Here is a 19,880-nt window from a genome sequence, read left to right as displayed (position 1 = left end):
CTTAGAAATTTAGTCCATGTGTCTATGGTTCAAAAACACTTGACACTTGCAAAAGAAACAGTTTCTACTATTTGTGTGAAATCTACCCTTAGCAAATTGTGTTCCTGTGTACTTCTGTGATCCACTTTCCTAATTCCCTTTATAAATTTAAACATTTCATTTATTGTCACCCTTTAATCTGTTTTTTTTTTTTTTTGCTTAAACTGCAATGGTTGAACTCCTTTAGTCCTTCTTCATAGCTCATACCTCTCAGTCCCAAAATGATCCTAGCTGCTCTCCTCTTGAGTTTCTCTTTTTGCTCCTCTTCTTTTGTTTGCAATATTGGGACCAAAACTGCACAAAGTACTCCAAATCGTAATGTACAACCTAACAACCTATGAGCTATCTTCTGTCACTTCTATATACTGTTGGGATGTAGATAGTAATGAGTCCAGTATGAGTCCTAGATCTTTCTCATAAGGGATACTTCAACACGTCAGATGTTCTATTGCGTTTTGAAAGCTAACATTTCTACTTTCTATATTAAACACTTTACATTAACTTTTCATTAAATTTCATCTGCCAAAAATCTGCACAACGCTATATTCTGTTCAAGTCCCTCTGTAATTATTCATTTTTTCCCATTCCCTCTAGTATGGTATCATCTGCAAACTAAACAAGCTTATTGACTATATTCCTGAATTAGCAGGTATAGGGCATCTTATATGCTGACGGCACCTGATATTGCTATGATATACTCCAAACCACTCCAGACCTACCTAATAAAATTAGGTTAACATAGAATCAGAAACCTACCAGATGTGTTTTGTAGGATTGCCCAATGCTAAGTTTCTTTATACAACTGTAGCAGATTTTTTTTCAAAACTGTTTCTTTTTTCAGCCTATCCTACACAGATAGAAGCAACAACGAAAAACAGTATATATGTCTGATATGTGATATTTTTTTCTCTCCTTTCTGTATATAGCATGCCAAACATCGAAATGGTGGTTGCAGTTTGAAATTGAGCCAGCCTCGGCAGCAGCTTATTGGGTAAGAATACAAACATTTTTTTAATATTGAAAGCAAACAATCATTACTGACAGTGCACCCCTCGATTATCAGGAGGTGGTATAAGATCTGTACAGAATCAGCTCCGCTTTAACACTAATCTCAGAGTAGAAAAACAGTAGGCCATTAGGTGAGTCACTCTTCTTCTGTGCTAGGGATAATGTTTTGTAAAATATCTTAAGCCTTGATTATGTCCTGAATGTAAATCTGTATAAAAAGATAACATGGTCATGACAAATAGATTTCCATATATTTTTGCCATGCCTTTTTAAAGTGAACATAGCACTTTAAAAGTACAGAACTATGGTACAATTGGAGAACAGGGGCATTAAGTGACTCAGTATCACATGGCATGTCAGAGGTGGGTACTGAACTCCTTTATATTTACCTATCACATTTGTCCATCACAACTTTGATTTACATTTGTGTTAAGTTAGGATATAGGTTAAGTGATTTGTTCAAGGATCACATACTCTCTGCTACATTGTGCTTTACAGACTAACTAAATATAGTACAAAAGATTTTAAACACCTCATAGTGATGTGTATGCAAACAATCAAATCAATTAAAATGAGGCAGCAGCACTAGAATACAATATCAATCCATCCATCCATTTTCCAAACCGCTGAATCCGAACACAGGGTCACAGGGAGAATACAAAATGTGTTAACAATTATCAAAGTACAGGTTGAGTATCCGTAATCTAAAATGCTTGAAACCAGAAGTATTGTGGATTTGGAATGTTTTCAGATTTTGGAATATTTGTGTATATATGTAATGAGATATCTTGTAAACACCCTTTATTAAGTAGGGAATGTGGACGAAAAAGGCACACTGAAAAGCAGGCAGATAATATTTTCTCAATTCACTTTATTTATTCATTCGGAGTCACAGTAAGTAGAGATTCAAAAGAGTATAACTTATTGCCGCAAAGCTCAATTGAATCCTGATCAAAAGCCAGGAGGGGTTTTTTATACTTCAGCATCTCATGATTAATAAGACAGAAAGAACATCCTTATCAAAACAGTAAAGTTAAACAATATGTCTGTTGAGCTAAGCATTATCTGTGTTTTGGAAGCTAAGCACAGGAGAGACGCCTTTGCATAAACTACATGTACAGTTCTGCAGCCTTGTGACCTTGTCCCTGAAACATTCACTCTGAGAAAGGGAAAAACAAGAAACAGCTTACATTTTATTCATCTGGACACTATTTCTCCTGAACCCTGGAATAACATATTTTTGTTAGTTCATAAGCCAAAGCGTCTCTCACTGGCAAGTTACAAAATAGTTATTATAAAGATTCTAATTTACTAAACACACAAAATACATGGTGCTGAGGAGAACATTCTTCTTCTACAGGAAGTACGGCTGAGCCAGCTGGGTTGCATGTTGCTGTCGTTGGGTGTGTAAATGGGTCACAGTGGGTCGTCTTAGCGATTAACTGCGCCACATAATATTTATGCTCATATTTATCTATGATCGTCTCACAAATAAGAATTATACCACCCCCTTTTAAATGTGTGCTGTCTTCACAAAGCCAGCACTCTGACTTTAGTGATCAACCTTCTTGTGTGGTGCAAATAAACTTAGAGGAGAAATTGGGTTGCAACATTATAAAAGTTGAGATACAACTGAGCTAAATGACGAGTCACGCATATATTAATTCATATCATCAAGCTGTTATTTTAATGTGCATTGAAGTGACAAACATATTAAACCTAAAAAGTGATGAATATAATGTATAGACTCTATTTTAGTTCCCTTTTAAGGGCTCGTTTATCTTTCATGCTTAGAACGCGTATGCGCCCGCATCATGGCTGCCACACGTTCTGAGCGTTCATTTGATGCGTCCTCTGAGGAGGTCCTCAGAAATGAACGCAACACTTCATTTGCAGTACCAGCAAAAAGTTGGGGGGCGCAGTGTGCTAAAAGTTGGAATGTGACGTCAGAGTCTCCTACGAGATCGGTGTGCGTGCTTCGATATTTGATAAATGGTTCGATGTGGTGAAGCAAAATGCTGACATACAGATGTATTCGTGGTGCTTTTATATTCAAGCGTCGCATATTCCTGAAGGACACGATACATTTTAAAAGTCTCACATACCGTCTTCTATGCCGTCTTTTTTTCTAGGGCTTTCTCTGCTCCTGACAGCAGCGGATCACTAGCAATAGATCGCCACACTGAGCACATTAAATGTATGATATTCTAACTCTCTGCACATTTAGAATCCTTAGATTTATACTGTACTTGATATCACTTTCATGATGAAAAGTATTAAAGTGTGTATATTACATTTTACAGATAAATTGGTAATTTCGTTTAAATAATGAATACTGTTAATAATTACACACATGGGGGTGACACAGTGGCGGAGCATTAGCGCTGCTGTCTTGAAGGGAGTCACGTTGCTGATATTCCCTGCCTGGAGTTTACATATTTTCCTGCTGGGTTTCTTCAGTGTGCTCCAGTTTCCTTCCAAAGATATACAAATTTGGGGATTTGGTGCCGCAAAAATGACGCTAGTGTATGTGTGTGCTTGTATTCACCTTGTGATGAGCCGAGGCCTTGTCCAGAGATTGTTTCTCACTCGTGCCCAATGCTTGCTGGAATGGGCACATCCCTGGATTTAATCAATAAACATCCTTTTCAGAGATATTGCGGTAAGGTGTCATCGGAATTTAATGGGTGTTCCAGGCAATTCACAACACAGCGAAGCCGAACATGTTCTCTACGTGATAATATCTCGCACTGCCACCTGGTGGATTCCTCCAGATGTACGCAAAGTACGCGCGCAAGTATAAACACTACAACACTTGCATAGCAGGAGTGTCCGCTGCAGCATGCGTCGCGTCGCGTGAAGTATAAACCCGGCCTAAGAGGGCCAATGCTGCTACTGAAGAACTGAAATGTGCATACACAACTTTCACATGAGAACGCTCTGTATTTCTCTTGTTTTGAAGCTGGTTGACATGATAGCATTGCTTTCTCACAAGACCCCAGGGTATGTTTGGAAATGGTATACTGTACATGTTTTAGTATGTTGGTGGGAGTTATTCTGGTTTCCTCCTAAAGTCAATAAATCTATCTGCAGAGCCACAGAACCATACGTAACCACAACTTGGATAAGTTTTTTACCGCAGTTTCTTGGTGGAAGTGAGATAAGGCTAATTTAAGGTAAGGAGTTAGTGTTGGTAAGGTTAAGGGTTTGTGTTAGTGTGTAGTATAGACATGAGGTAATGTCACTTCCACCGTGAAACTGCTGCTCATTATGTTCAGTGACTACTATCAATAAACTGTGGTCAATAAACTGAGGTGACATATCTAAACTGCAGTGATGTTGGATGCTTCTTCCTAAAGTCAGTTTGCTGATGACTTTGTGGTGCTGAGCTGGCTCAGTACGGTTGAGTGTTCTACAGTTGACTAGAATCTCATAATGATTTGGTACATGCTTTCTATGAAATGCTGTTGAAATTAGGGTCTGGTTCATTTTTGCGCTACTATAAACAAAAAGCTAAAAAACTGATTTAGAAATACATTGATGGATAGATGGATAGAAATACATGGATGGATAGATGGATGAATGAATGGATTGGAATTTGCGGTCTTGAGTTTTCATTAAATCACTGACTTATGACTTACTTACAGAGGGCAATACTCTCTTAGAGTGCTATTTTCTTTTTTAATGCGGAACTTTTCATGACACTTACATTAGGAGTATATACTTCATTGAAGAATGTCACAGTCTCCTAGCCCAATCTGTTAACAGTGACTTGATATTCCTAGCATTTAAAAGTTTGTTTCAGGTTTAACTGTCATATGCCTCTTTAAAAAGCCTGATGTGCTGAAAAAATGTGGTACTAATTATATAATTAATGTATTAGTTACTTCGAGGTGATTATGTACTTGAGGATAAACCCCTGCTTTTATGGCAGTTTCTACAGTACAGATTACTTGTAAAATCAATTAAATGCATTTTTTTGGTTGACAAAATCTCATATATGTTAAAAACAAAACTGTTGCTTTTGATCATGTATAATGTTCCATTTCTTCTCCCATATACTGTAGATTCTTCTTGAACTTGCTGCTTTGAGGCCAGAAGAAACAAGGACAAGATTGTACCATGAAATCCATTATTAAACAATGGAAGAAGTTGGTGCTTATTTTAATATTTGCTTGGACTCTGTTCTTTTTGGCCATTTTTTCTTATTTTGTGGACATCCCTGTGAAGGGACAGTCTCTCTCAAGTTCTGTTGTTTTTTCAGAGAATAGAAGGCAGACTCCACTTCAGGGCAACCACCGGTTTATCATGGGAGCTGAACAAGATCCATTGCTCCCAGATGGCAACACCAATGATCTGTTTAACAATCATGTGTTAAATGGACACAAAAAAGTTTCCACAAGTCAATCTTCATACAGTATTAAGAAGAAACATATATTTAATTCACAGGAATGGCCGCCTCCTAAAACTAGCAATTTAAAAAATGTTTCACAGAATGATGACACTAAGTTAGCTGCCGGTCAGCAACGTTTTGAGCCTGAAACTTTGAAACATGTAGATAAAGCAATCAGACGAGTAAATAATATCAAGAGAAATCCACAGAGGCTTAGACGGGCTTATCGTGCTGGAAGCAGATATAAGTGGCCTAATTTTAATATTGATGATGACTTGGAGAAATACTACTTCTCAAAGACAAAATCTGTCATATTTAAACTGTGGAATGGAAATGCCTCTTCCAAAATGCTGAATCCGCGATTACAGAAGGCAAAGAAAGATTATTTAAATGCCAACAAACACCAGGTCAACTTTAGGATCCCTAAAGAGGCAAAGAAGCTTACATCTAAAGAACTTTTGTGTGACCTCAAGAACCAAGTAAAGATAAGAACTTTGGATGGAAAGGAGTCACCATTTTCAAATATGGGCTGGGAAACAATAGTTCCCAGAACTGTGATTCACGACCTGTATCCACATGGCTTTAAAACCTGTGCCGTAGTTACATCAGCTGGTGCAATTCTCAATTCCTCTTTGGGGAAAGAGATTGGTGAGTATGAACACAATTTAACATGTGTTGATCAAGCAAATCAAAAGCTACAACTGCAAAATATTATTTTTCTTTTCTACAGCTAGGAAATTGGCCTTGTGACAAGAATGTAATTTAGATAAATAGAAGTAAGAAGCCTAAAACTATCTTGAGATTCATTTCATTCGTAACAGCCAAATAATTGTTGTTTGAAAAAGAGGCAAAGTCAAGGAAACGTTATGGTGATCTGCGTCAGTTTTAGTATCCTAGCTTTTTTCTGACCTGTTCAGTCAGTTCAAATCTGTAGAAAGCTGAGTAAGTCTTGAACTCAGCACCAGACATAAAGCCAAAGGCCGCTCCACCCAGGCTGCCAGCCTGTCACAGGGCACACAGACATGAGTAATGGACAGTGTAATGATTCTAATCAGCCTAAAAGCATCTGTTCAAAATGTGGAAACAAAGTGGTTTCCGTAGCAGAAACATGAACAATAGGTGAATGCTAATCTCCTTAGTTAATTAAGAAACCCCAGCCCACTGCTGAACTGGAGCCTAAACTGCTGTGAAGTGACAATGGCATATCCTTAGTCTGTATTATATTAAAATGATAAAAAGCTAATAATGAAAAAAGTGACTAGGCTTTATGGAAACAAACGTCAAGGTACATAAATACTTTCATTTCCATCATTTTATTCTTAGCGTTTACCAAATCCTACAGTTTATTGCATCTTGGCCATAAGATACATGTCATTTGTGTGGGAGATAATAAGTGATGGGAACAAGATAATCAGTCATACGCATAAAATTATTATGTGGCCTGTAAAAAGACATATAATTGGCATTTTATCACAGTATATTATTTCCTTTCCTTGACTTATGGCATTGTTTCATGGCCACAGCATTTTATCTCATCTGTCAGGTGAGAATATTTCTTGAAAATGAGAGAATAAATTATGGGAATAGTGTAACATGTAAAGGCCACAGCATATATTTATATATTATTTGTTTCTCTGATATAGTCCATAAATTAAATGTCAGTTTAGAAGATAGAGAGTGAACTACAAATGCCTGAATACAGTTGTAGGTACACTGTCTGGCTTCCCAGTATGGGAACATACACAGTTACTTCCATTATGTCAAATAATTGAGGTTCTCATTTTCTGTTTTTGCACTAACAAGTTAAAATGTGTAAAACTTGTCTCAGATGCATACTAACCTTGGATAGGACACCAGTTAAATATAGTGTATCTTGGCATATACACACACACTTATATCAGTAATATGTTTGGATTATTGGAAGATGTATTTACGCTATATTTAAGTAGATGCAGAAGTAAGTTTGTGTATGTGTCTATATATATATATATATATATATATATATATATATAATATGTAGATATGTATAATAGATAAATGCACAGTTTTCACAGGCCGTGTAAGCACCACAAACAGTATGAGAGATTTAGTAAGTACTTTGATGCTTCATTTGAGTGTTTGCTTCAATGTCAAAAAATCACAAGTCCGCAATGTGGTAATCTCTCCGGGCCTGAAGTAATTCTCAAAATGAGAATACACGTCTGGGGATGACCCGTTAAAGTGTGTGTAGTGAATAGCGGCAAAATCCTGCACTGCAAAGACTACACTCACAGAGCTTGTTCCTAAAACACTCACCCCCATTTTCTCCAGTCTTTGTGTTTTAAACCACCCCTGCGAATTTAAGGAGAGAGCAAACGATACTGAACAAAAGAGTTGACGCTGACTGAAAGTGAAAAGCTAAAATTGCTGTTACCCATTCAGGATCTCAGTAGCACAAAGTAACTGAAGTTTAATAGTTGTAAGTTGTAATGAGTGCTGCAATAGTGGAAACAGACCACCACCACAGCTACTGGACTCCACATGTTTGAGAGGTACCTCAGTTTGCTATAATATCTTTCTGTCATCTATTGCATCATTATGTAAGAACAACATATATAGACAGATAAGTATTGTGGTCTATGGATAAACAATGTGTTAAAATGCAGCAGCTGTTTCGTCATGCCATGTTTGCATTTCCAATTAGACGGTAATTTTAAATTTCTTTAGTTATTTGTTTAGATGTGAAGTCAGAAGGTGGGTGCTGTGCTGCCTTTTCTGTGCGTTAATGTTTTCACTAGGCAGATATGTTGATTCAGGTGTTTTGAGCACTGAAATCTACATCTCCTATGGCTCATCGTTATCAGCTCTCTTAACAGCAGTCCTTTTGACGGGGTGTGACAGTTTATATTTTCATGCATATAGCTGCCAATTCTTTCAAGCATACATCGACTACTACACTATCATGGTAACGCTGCACAACAGAGAGTACACAAAGCATCTGCTGCATCACATTATTCACGCTTAATATTTGTCTTCAAATACCACTGTATAATCTGATGCTACAGAAAGGGTGTTCCCTTGCATCTGGTTATGTTTGTTTTTAAAACAAGTTACAGTATATTCATTTTTAAAATGTGCAATGTGCTCTTTGCACACACGACACATATTTACATATCTAATAGGGTTTTTTAGGAGTCTTTTCGACTGTACACGGCTTGCTGTAAACAGAAGCTTGCTTTTCAGAGCACCTCTGACCTTTGCAGTTCAAAATTACTGCCCTTACTTTGAGTTCATGAAGCCTTGGATTCGTTTTGAAGTGGGACACTCGGTGAGTTGTCTAATTGTTCCTACCCAGTTTTAAGTAAAATTCTGTCATGGGTGTCTTCAGAAAAATATAATGTGTATAGTTACAGAGAGTCTAGCAAACCAATGTGGTAAATCTGTTCTCTTGATCTTTCACCTCTGTTGGTTCATTCTTCAGAGTGGCTTCTTGGTGATCACTGTTTATCCTTCATTTGAGACAGTATTTGTCCCTCCATTTTCTGAACCAGTTTTATCCATTACTGTGCATTGGAAAGTACTGGGCATATTGTGTACATGCATAATACTGAATTCTATCAATTCTTACATTTCTGTGTATTTAAGATTTTTTTATACTCTGTGATATACTGTAACAAGAAGAATTTGTGTATAAGTAAGATTAGTAGCATTTTTTTTTTTTTACAAATGCTTGGTTCTAGGATTCAGTATTGAAGAAGTAAATACATTTTCCACCCCAATATGTGACAGAATCCAAGTGTTCCAGGTGGATTTTATTGTAACCAAAATATAAAACAGCATTTAACACCTGGTGCTTACCCTAATGCTTTTTCATTGTGAGGAGCAATAGAATAAGGCATTATTTACCAAACAAGAATGCAGTTCAAAAGGGAGAACTCTACAAACATTGCTATTGTCATTAGCTAAGAATAGAGAGATCAAAAGTTATTTTTACTTCTGACTGGTGGAGACAATATGCAAGGAAATTAAATGACTGCTTGTTTCAGGTAGTGTGGCAAAATGATTAAGGAGATGAACTCTAAATCCCAAGGTTCAACTCCCACTTCCAACTGAGTGTGCGAGTCCAAGCAAGAAAACTCTTCACCTGCCTTTGCTCGTGTATGCAATCTTGCAGTATATCTGAACATGTAAAGTGCCTTGAGATAGCATCTGTTAGACAGCAGCAACAGCAATTTATTTTTTGTATAGCCCAAAATCACCCAAGGAGTTCCGCATTGGACTTTAACAAGCCCTGTTTTTTGACAGCCCCCCAGCTATGATCTCCTGAGAAGACAATATACAAAGGGGCCTTATTAAATAAAGGTTATTAATTGGAATACCGTGCCACTAGATAAACCAGCTTTTTTGGTTAATAATGCACCACTGTTCGCAGGGCTGATAGAGCACAGCCACACTTTATAAAGGTTCTGGATCCTTGTTTTTGACCCAACTAGCCATTTATATCACACATCACATATTAACAGGTTAAATATAACAGTGTACATTGAATTAACAAGGCTACTTTCTCCCTCATCATACCACCCTGTAGGCTGTTGCTATTTACAAGTGTTTATTCAGTATTCTTTTATTGTCTATGTTGGTTTTGTGCACATACTGTACATCGCAATGACTTTAATTATAAAGGCTGTAACACACGGAATCAAGAATCAAGAAATGCTTTGCTGACATGGTTGCTCAGCCTGTCACCAGGGGTCTCATTTTTAAAACTTCGTGTGGAATCAAGCATCATATTAGGCATATGCCAAGAAACTGGAAAATGCGTATGCCCAAAAAAAATCAATGCATTTTTATGCAGTTTACCCTTTATAAATTACAAACATCTTATAAATGTGCATACATGAGTGCACCTTTAACCTGAACCCCGCCTGGTTGCCACCCTAAAATGACCATATATGGACCATGCTAGTCGACCTTGTTCATATACAACCATAACACTGCAGACCTTCATTGACTGGTAACCTTCCACCTGACACATCAAGACACCGCCATCACAGAGGAGTCTTATGATGCCCTCCACAACTGAGTGCTCATGGGGTTGAGGAAAGAAGTAAGGCAGGGCGGCAGAGCATGAACCTACTATCACCTGGCACATGTACTGACATGATTGCTATTGCGATGTTCAGTACGGGACATATGAAAAACACAGAAACTGAATGTAGTGCCTTGTTGGTCAGTTAATGGTTTCCTGCAAAATAGGAATGATGGAGCTGATGTTTTGCCGACCTTTCGAGCAGTACCCTGAGAAATAACAACAGATAGTCAATATGAACTGGTGAAAAAACAAAAAAAGTCTTCAGTGCAAATGCGCAGTATTGGTCATCTTCAGAGGGAACTAAAATACTTTTGATGTTTAATATGTTTGTACCATCAACACACATTATAGTAACTGCTCGGTGACGTGAGTTATTGTGCGTGTGAGTGGTCATTTGGCTAGTTTGGCTGCATTTTCCTACTCGACCAAGGGTTCTGTCATTTCCCCATTTCTCTAAAATGTTGAGTAAAGAGTCGCTGAAATTATATACAAGTTTCATCAGGTTTCCTTTTATAAATCCTGAATTTTGTGTGAAAAGTTTCATACTCACATTTCAAGCCTCTTTTTGTGCATACATAAGTTTTATCATTCTGACACCTGGCCTGAGGTTCACATCCTTACTGCTGTTCACTAATGCTATAAACCTAATCTGCCATGTTTCTCTTTAAATGGGAGGCAACACATTTGCACACTCTTAAGGCTCCGTCACACTACACAGCTTTTAAGGTGGTTTACATAATTTTATACAATCATTTACATAATCTTGGCAAGTCAGGGACTCTCGTGAACCACATTCATGTTGTTTGACCTACCAGTTAGACTGGTCTCTGATTAGTCCTACAGAATCAAGTGGGTTTGATTTTTTTCTTAAAATGTAAGGGCAGACACTTGTGTCTGTGAGAACTGTCAACCAATGAACTCACACGTGGAGGAAAAATGCACAAAATCTAGCCGTGAAGAAGGAATGAAAGAAGGTGTTTTGCTCTGCTCAGACAGATGAGGTGCTTGTCTGACAGAAACCTTGTGTTTGTCATACCAAAACAGAATTGAAAAAACAAACATAAAAGGGCCAAGAAGGCGGATGGATTTGCCATACCTGGAAAACCTTTGTGCAGGCACTGGCGTTGTCAAGCAGCCATTCATTAGCTTTCAGAATATACAGTGCATCTGGAAAGTATTCACAGCGCATCACTTTTTCCACCTTTTGTTATGTTACAGCCTTATTCCAAAATGGATTAAATTCATTTTTTTCTTCAGAATTCTACACACAACACCCCATAATGACAACGTGAAAAAAGTTTACTTGAGGTTTTTGCAAATTTATTAAAAATAAAAAAACTGAGAAATCACATGTACATAAGTATTCACAGCCTTTGCTCAATACTTTGTCGATGCACCTTTAGCAGCAATTACAGCCTCAAGTCTTTTTGAATATGATGCCACAAGCTTGGCACACCTATCCTTGGCCAGTTTCTCCCATTCCTCTTTGCAGCACCTCTCAAGCTCCATCAGGTTGGATGGGAAGCGTCGGTGCACAGCCATTTTTAGATCTCTCCAGAGATGTTCAATCGGATTCAAGTCTGGGCTCTGGCTGGGCCACTCAAGGACATTCACAGAGTTGTCCTGAAGCCACTCCTTTGATATCTTGGCTGTGTGCTTAGGGTTGTTGTCCTGCTGAAAGATGAACCGTCGCCCCGGTCTGAGGTGAAGAGCGCTCTGGAGCAGGTTTTCATCCAGGATGTCTCTGTACATTGCTGCAGTCATCTTTCCCTTTATCCTGACTAGTCTCCCAGTTCCTGCCGCTGAAAAACATCCCCACAGCATGATGCTGCCACCACCATGCCTCACTGTAGGGATGGTGCCAGGTTTCCTCCAAATGTGATGCCTGGCATTCACACCAAAGAGTTCAATCTTTGTCTCATCAGACCAGAGAATTTTGTTTCTCATGGTCTGAGAGTCCTTCAGGTGCCTTTTGGCAAACTCCAGGCGGGCTGCCATGTGCCTTTTACTAAGGAGTGGCTTCCGTCTGGCCACTCTACCATACAGGCCTGATTGGTGGATTGCTGCAGAGATGGTTGTCCTTCTGGAAGGTTCTCCTCTCTCCACAGAGGACCTCTGGATTCCTGACAGAGTGACCATCGAGTTCTTGGTCACTTTCCTGACTAAGGCCCTTCTCCCCCAATTGCTCAGTTTAGATGGCCGACCAGCTCTAGGAAGAGTCCTGGTGGTTTCAAACTTCTTCCACTTACGGATGATGGAGGCCACTGTGCTCACTGGGACCTTCAAAGCAGCAGAAATTTTTCTGTAACCTTCCCCAGATTTGTGCCTTGAGACAATCCTGTCTCGGAGGTCTACAGACAATTCCTTTGACTTCATGCTTGGTTTGTGCTCTGACATGAACTGTCAACTGTGGGATCTTCTATAGACAGGTGTGTGCCTTTCCAAATCATGTCCAGTCAACTGAATTTACCACAGGTGGACTCCAATTAAGGTGCAGAAACATCTCAAGGATGATCAGGGGAAACAGGATGCACGTGAGCTCAATTTTGAGCTTCATGGCAAAGGCTGTGAATACTTATGTACATGTGCTTTCTCAATTTTTTTTATTTTTAATAAATTTGCAAAAATCTCAAGTAAACTTTTTTCACGTTGTCATTATGGGGTGTTGTGTGTAGAATTCTGAGGAAAAAAATGAATTTAAGCCATTTTGGAATAAGGCTGTAACATAACAAAATGTGGAAAAAGTGAAGCTGTGAATACTTTACGGATGCACTGAATAAAGCTCATTTGGAAATGTCAAACTGTGCTGAAAAGTTCTCATTGAGTTGTATTATTTGTCAACCGTTGTGATTCCTAGTCAAATAATCTGCCATCCACAAAGTGACACGATTTACCTTGTTCAGTTGTTAAGTCTGACATCACCCTAAGCTGCATGGGTCCATCTAAAAAAAATGATGGGTTCATGTTCAAAGTGAAATTAAAATCTCTTAAAGGAAGCATCCGCATTTTACCACTTCCAGTTTTTCAGTTCATTTGGGTGTATAACTAATTACATTAGTTAGTGCATTCTAAGAAATTGGTTTTTGTGGGTGCTTTACAGCTTACGGCTCAGTTTCAGGGAATGTAGTGCAATGTGGTGCAGTGTTACATATTGAAGTAGGCCATACCTGTTTTATTTGATTCTTTTCGCTGCAGTCTTTCTTTTGAGCTAATACTATTTAGTTGTAGCCCTTTAGAAATACACATCATAAGGAACACGTTATGGTTAAGGGTTGTTCAGAGACATGATTTTGAGTTTGTGTTCTGGCTTTTATATTTGTTCTTTTTATTGGGATTACGTTTAAAAGAAGTGCATAGTATCCCTCTTTTTGTACCAAAGGAATGTCATTTCCCTGCCTGTGAAATATTTTTAAGTGTAACAAGACTCCATCACCAAATCTTTGTGCTGAACAATCATACCATGTAGCAGAATCTAGTTAATAAGCATTGACTTTGATAAGTGTTAAACTCTCAATGAAGTAGTACAGATGGACACATTTCCTGGGTAATCGTCTGAAGACTGTGTCAGGAATGATAACCTGACAGACACAGTACAGCTTCATTACCAGTGATCCACTAAAGTGGAATAAAGATAATTAGCTACGATGAATACCTGTCATTTGCGTGAGAGTCTGGTAGCTGATCCTTTTTATCCAGTGGAGACTGAAGACAAACGGCGTGAGCAACATTCTAGTAGACCAATACTGCCCCCCAGTGGTAGATGGCTTACATACATTACAAATGATAGTGTATTTAGCCATTCTTCAAGCTTATAGCTATTTATTTTATGATTCCATTTTTTAAAATGAATTATTTTATTAATATACTTAACTTAGAAATAAAACCATATAATCTTGATCTCTTAGTTACTCTGCAAGCAAGAAGTGCTATTTGGTGGCTGAGGAGCTGGACCTGAGAGCAAAAAGATGCAGACAGAAATGCCACTGCGGATTGACATAGCAAGTTAGTTAACCTCTGTGGTCAAAATCCAAAAGAGTGAATAACTTGTTTTTATACCAGGCTGCTTTTTAACAACTGTAAAAATTATTAGTCAGTTACTAAACCTTTCCCCTTTGCTTTTCTCTTCTGAACATCGTGCAGTTGTATTTGGTGTACCTTGGAGTGAATGTGTCGTCGTCCATGATTTTCTGCAGTGATCATTGTTGTCTGCCACTGGAGTGTGACTGATCTAAGACAATGGAGACTGGAAGTATAAGAAAAAAATCTTTTGTGATGCATTAATTATAATGGGAAAAAAGTATGTTCCCAAGTCCTAAGACGGCTACCGATTTTGTCCAAAATAACACCAGAGTCCATTAAAATGAAAACAACTGTGCCAATAGCTAATAATATACCTAAAAGAGCATTTTTCTTTTTACTAATGACTCAGTAAATTGGTCAGTTTTCCATTAATCACGTTAATAACTAATGTGTTATGCATTTGCAAATGTACTGTATATCAATCATTGTTCATGGGTACAGTATTATTTCATTTTTTAAAACGTAAAAAAATAAAACAATAACTTTACATTAAAAGTGAGGGGTGAAATGGCATCAGTTTCTTTGCTGTGGACTCAGTGGTGATCACAGTAATGACAGGGGATTGAAGAAGGAAATGACGAAAGCAGAGACAGCAGTGACAAATTCATTACACTACATTACTAGATTGTCCTGATTCTTTCTCTTCTATTTTGAAAGGAGAACAAGAGAGGCAAGAAGTTGAAGACAATTGCCCAGTTGAAGAAGGTACACTAGCAGCCGCAGCAGAAGGTGGATTAGCTGCTAGAAAGAACAATAAAATAGCCGTCTGCTTGATCTTTCATGCCTTTTTTTGTGTGCAGCTGTCTGTAACACTCAGTGGAAAGTGCTGCATCGATTCCCCTAACTGTGAAGATGATGCCTCACAACTTGAAAAAGAATGCTAAATGAAACCTCTCTTAGATGGGAAATCTTGTAACTCAAACACTCTTATCACGGGTGCTACCTATATAACAAATCCTTTTAATTCAGTTCAATGTTGTGGAGGTTGCAGCCTATCCCAGCAGCATCCTGCTTAATTCTAGAACCAGTTACAGATGGGGCACATATCAATTTCAGGGCCTACTAACTCACATACATACCAGGGGGCAATTTTTAATCACTAACCTAACATTCACATGTTTGTTCTGTTTTTGATTGGAGTGTCACAGTGAAAGAGTACCTCTACATAGACAGGGAGCAGACTTGAAGTCAGGACCACTGCTCCCTTATATCCAGTGCTGAACACAGATAGGTTATTAGTGCTGCCCTGATGTGAATACACTCTCAGATGACCAACAAAATAAATGGAGATCTGTTTTCCAAGTAACATGAAGCAAGATGGTTAATGCTGAACTAAACGTACACAAAACAACCTACATGGAATTAAAATGTGTGGCAGGAGCTACCTTCACTCCTTGCACTGCATCCTTTTTTTTGGCAATACGGCAATATGTAGGTTAACAAAGCTCATTTATAACAGGATATGGTTTGTACTGTATAGCATGAAGTTACTGTATGTGAGTGCTTAGTTACATCAACCCGTACCTTAGTTATTTTAAGATTTTTTTAAAGATTAAATATAAATTGCCTGCTATGTCATGAAAATGTAAAAAAATATCTTTAGAAACTAAAAAAGGCAGAAGCTAAAAGAAAGAACTGCCATATAGTAGAATCACTAGGGCTAGTACACGATTGTGATAGGATCCAGTGGGGTGCTGGATAGAGACCACTTACTTGCAAACACTTCAGACATGCATCCCTGTTACTAAATTCCATTTGTGTAGGTGAATTGAGAACCAGAGAGTTGATCTTAAGGATCCTGGCATGGATTGTCGTACAAATGTGTGGTAAATGAGGCAGATAGTGTTGCTTCTGGTCCCAGGTGAGGTGTGAGGTGGAGCTCATGAATGTCTGGGCAGTGAAAGAGGTAGATGAGCCATGCAAAATCAGGCATATGGTAGACATGTTGTTGAATGGCCAAGGATGGAGATGGCAGATGCCCTTAGCCCTGTGACATCTGTCCCATAGCAAGGGTCATTACAATGCATATCCATATTCTTTCTATGTTAAATTAACTTCTAATCTTGAAATTTCTTATACAAAACTAAATCTCGGAATGTGTTTAAGTAATTTTCTTAGATATTATTATATTGGGAACATTACCAGAGAATGTATGGTGTCTATTGAAGAGAACAGTATGTGTACAGAAAAATGTAATGGAAAAATGATTCCAGTGTGATGCTTATGAACAAGCATATCTTTCAACCATGGTATGTTTTGTCATGAGGTTGAGTAGTACTAACAAAAAGACAATTTATGTGTCAAGATTCATGAGACCAATAATAAAATTTAGCAAATGAAAAAAATACTGTTAATCAAACATGGGATCAGGAAATGGGTCTGCTAAACTCAATAAAGTCAATATCCAGCATGGATTGGAATCAAAAGTCAAAAATAAACCAAGCATCAAAGTCAGAATGTAATTCAAAGTCTTGGGAGATACCAGGGGCCTCGTGCATAACGCCGTGTGTAGAATTCACACTAAAACCTTTTTTTTTTATTACAAACAGAATCAGATAACAAGAAAAATGCTCAAATCAGCAAAATAAAAAAAAAAATTGATTAAAACCTCCCCCCACTAAGATGACTGAAGGACCAAAGGCAGGGTGCTGATTAAATCAACTCAATGAGGGAAAATAACTTACTGCTTGCTTCCTGCTGGTTTACAGGACTCCAGTTTGGACTTTACCACATTGTTTAATTGTGTTGTTTCACATTTTCAGGTTCAATTGCTTTTACTTATGTGTTTTCCTTTATTAGTTGCTTTATCGTTGTTCCCCACCTACTGCCTGCTACATCTCTGAATAGACAGCCCAAAACAGGATTAATTGGGTCAGAGAGTAAATGGCAAGATCTTAATGAAATAAGAAATGCGTCTGGAGTGTCCAGCCAGATGCCAGACTGTTTATGGGTGTCTCAGAACTTTGTGCAAATCACTTTAAGTGACTGCCTAATTTTCTGATAGACTAAAGATTCTGTAAAAAGAGCTCAAATGTCTGATAAAGGATTAGGGTCCCAAGTTGGAAATTCCCATTTGTTTTTTGCAAGGATACAGTGGTGTGAAAAACTATTTGCCCCCTTCCTGATTTCTTATTCTTTTGCATGTTTGTCACACAAAATGTTTCTGATCATCAAACACATTTAACCATTAGTCAAATATAACACAAGTAAACACAAAATGCAGTTTGTAAATGGTGGTTTTTATTATTTAGGGAGAAAAAAAAATCCAAACCTACATGGCCCTGTGTGAAAAAGTAATTGCCCCCTGAACCTAATAACTGGTTGGGCCACCCTTAGCAGCAATAACTGCAATCAAGCGTTTGCGATAACTTGCAATGAGTCTTTTACAGCGCTCTGGAGGAATTTTGGCCCACTCATCTTTGCAAAATTGTTGTAATTCAGCTTTATTTGAGGGTTTTCTAGCATGAACCGCCTTTTTAAGGTCATGCCATAGCATCTCAATTGGATTCAGGTCAGGACTTTGACTTGGCCACTCCAAAGTCTTCATTTTGTTTTTCTTCAGCCATTCAGAGGTGGATTTGCTGGTGTGTTTTGGGTCATTGTCCTGTTGCAGCACCCAAGATTGCTTCAGCTTGAGTTGACGAACAGATGGCCGGACATTCTCCTTCAGGATTTTTTGGTAGACAGTAGAATTCATGGTTCCATCTATCACAGCAAGCCTTCCAGGTCCTGAAGCAGCAAAACAACCCCAGACCATCACACTACCACCACCATATTTTACTGTTGGTATGATGTTCTTTTTCTGAAATGCTGTGTTCCTTTTACGCCAGATGTAACGGGACATTTGCCTTCCAAAAAGTTCAACTTTTGACTCATCAGTCCACAAGGTATTTTCCCAAAAGTCTTGGCAATCATTGAGATGTTTCTTAGCAAAATTGAGACGAGCCCTAATGTTCTTTTTGCTTAACAGTGGTTTGCGTCTTGGACATCTGCCATGCAGGCCGTTTTTGCCCAGTCTCTTTCTTATGGTGGAGTCGTGAACACTGACCTTAATTGAGGCAAGTGAGGCCTGCAGTTCTTTAGACGTTGTCCTGGGGTCTTTTGTGACCTCTCGGATGAGTCGTCTCTGCGCTCTTGGGGTAATTTTGGTCGGCCGGCCACTCCTGGGAAGGTTCACCACTGTTCCATGTTTTTGCCGTTTGTGGATAATGGCTCTCACTGTGGTTCGCTGGAGTCCCAAAGCTTTAGAAATGGCTTTATAACCTTTACCAGACTGATAGATCTCAATTACTTCTGTTCTCATTTGTTCCTGAATTTCTTTGGATCTTGGCATGATGTCTAGCTTTTGAGGTGCTTTTGGTCTACTTCTCTGTGTCAGGCAGCTCCTATTTAAGTGATTTCTTGATTGAAACAGGTGTGGCAGTAATCAGGCCTGGGGGTGGCTACGGAAATTGAACTCAGGTGTGATACACCACAGTTAGGTTATTTTTTAACAAGGGGGCAATTACTTTTTCACACAGGGCCATGTAGGTTTGGATTTTTTTTCTCCCTAAATAATAAAAACCATCATTTAAAAACTGCATTTTGTGTTTACTTGTGTTATATTTGACTAATGGTTAAATGTGTTTGATGATCAGAAACATTTTGTGTGACAAACATGCAAAAGAATAAGAAATCAGGAAGGGGGCAAATAGTTTTTCACACCACTGTAAGTAGTGTTCTCAAGCACACTGCTGGCGTCGACTGTTGTACTAATGAGCTGAAGGTCAACATATGAAGCTCCTTCCACTGCTTCCTGCTTTGGAATAATGTTGTTTAATTCCAAGCACTAGATGGAGTCTGGTCAGTGTCACTGACTTCTGGGCTGTAGAGGAAGTAGACCCCTTATCAGAATGCTCACATGCCTAACAAGTCTTTTCAAAACTCGTTTGTTTCAATACATTTTCTCTAACATACTTGATTTTTATGTTTCGTTTGACAAATATGGGAAGACAATTTGAGTTGATGTCCTCTCATTTTCTGAGTACAGATCGACCCACCTCATCAGTGGGTGTAAGGTTCCAGGACCCTGCCCCTGCAGATGTGTAAAAATGCAGATGCTCAGGACTTACATTCCCAAGACCTGATATAACGGGACTGTGGGTTGGTTGTGCTCGGGTACGCCATGCCTCAGCAGCATTAGCCTCTCCATGTTGTTTCTTGTGTGTATTTAGCGGGCAGCACTGCATGTGGGAATACCAAATGCTCTTTTCTAAGAATATTCAGGATTAGATTGTACCCTGGTTCCTA

General features: G+C 38.5%; 1 protein-coding gene across 3 annotated transcripts in view; it reads left to right on the top strand.

Annotated features, from left to right (window-relative positions):
• Window positions 1–19,880, top strand: part of LOC114650806 (beta-galactoside alpha-2,6-sialyltransferase 2-like) — a 170,683-nt gene that overhangs the window by 107,634 nt on the left and 43,169 nt on the right. For all 3 annotated transcript variants that reach the window (XM_028800684.2, XM_028800683.2, XM_051926796.1), the window contains 2 exons: window positions 966–1,030; window positions 5,115–6,088. In XM_028800684.2, the coding sequence (XP_028656517.1) occupies window positions 5,170–6,088 (919 nt within the window). In that variant the 5' untranslated portion in view covers window positions 966–1,030; window positions 5,115–5,169. The remainder of the gene's footprint in view (window positions 1–965; window positions 1,031–5,114; window positions 6,089–19,880) is intronic.

This window comes from Erpetoichthys calabaricus, chromosome 4, assembly GCF_900747795.2.
Source record: "Erpetoichthys calabaricus chromosome 4, fErpCal1.3, whole genome shotgun sequence".
Lineage (NCBI taxonomy): Eukaryota > Metazoa > Chordata > Cladistia > Polypteriformes > Polypteridae > Erpetoichthys > Erpetoichthys calabaricus.
Note: the sequence above shows the minus strand (reverse complement) of the source record. Positions and strands in the feature narration are given on the sequence as shown.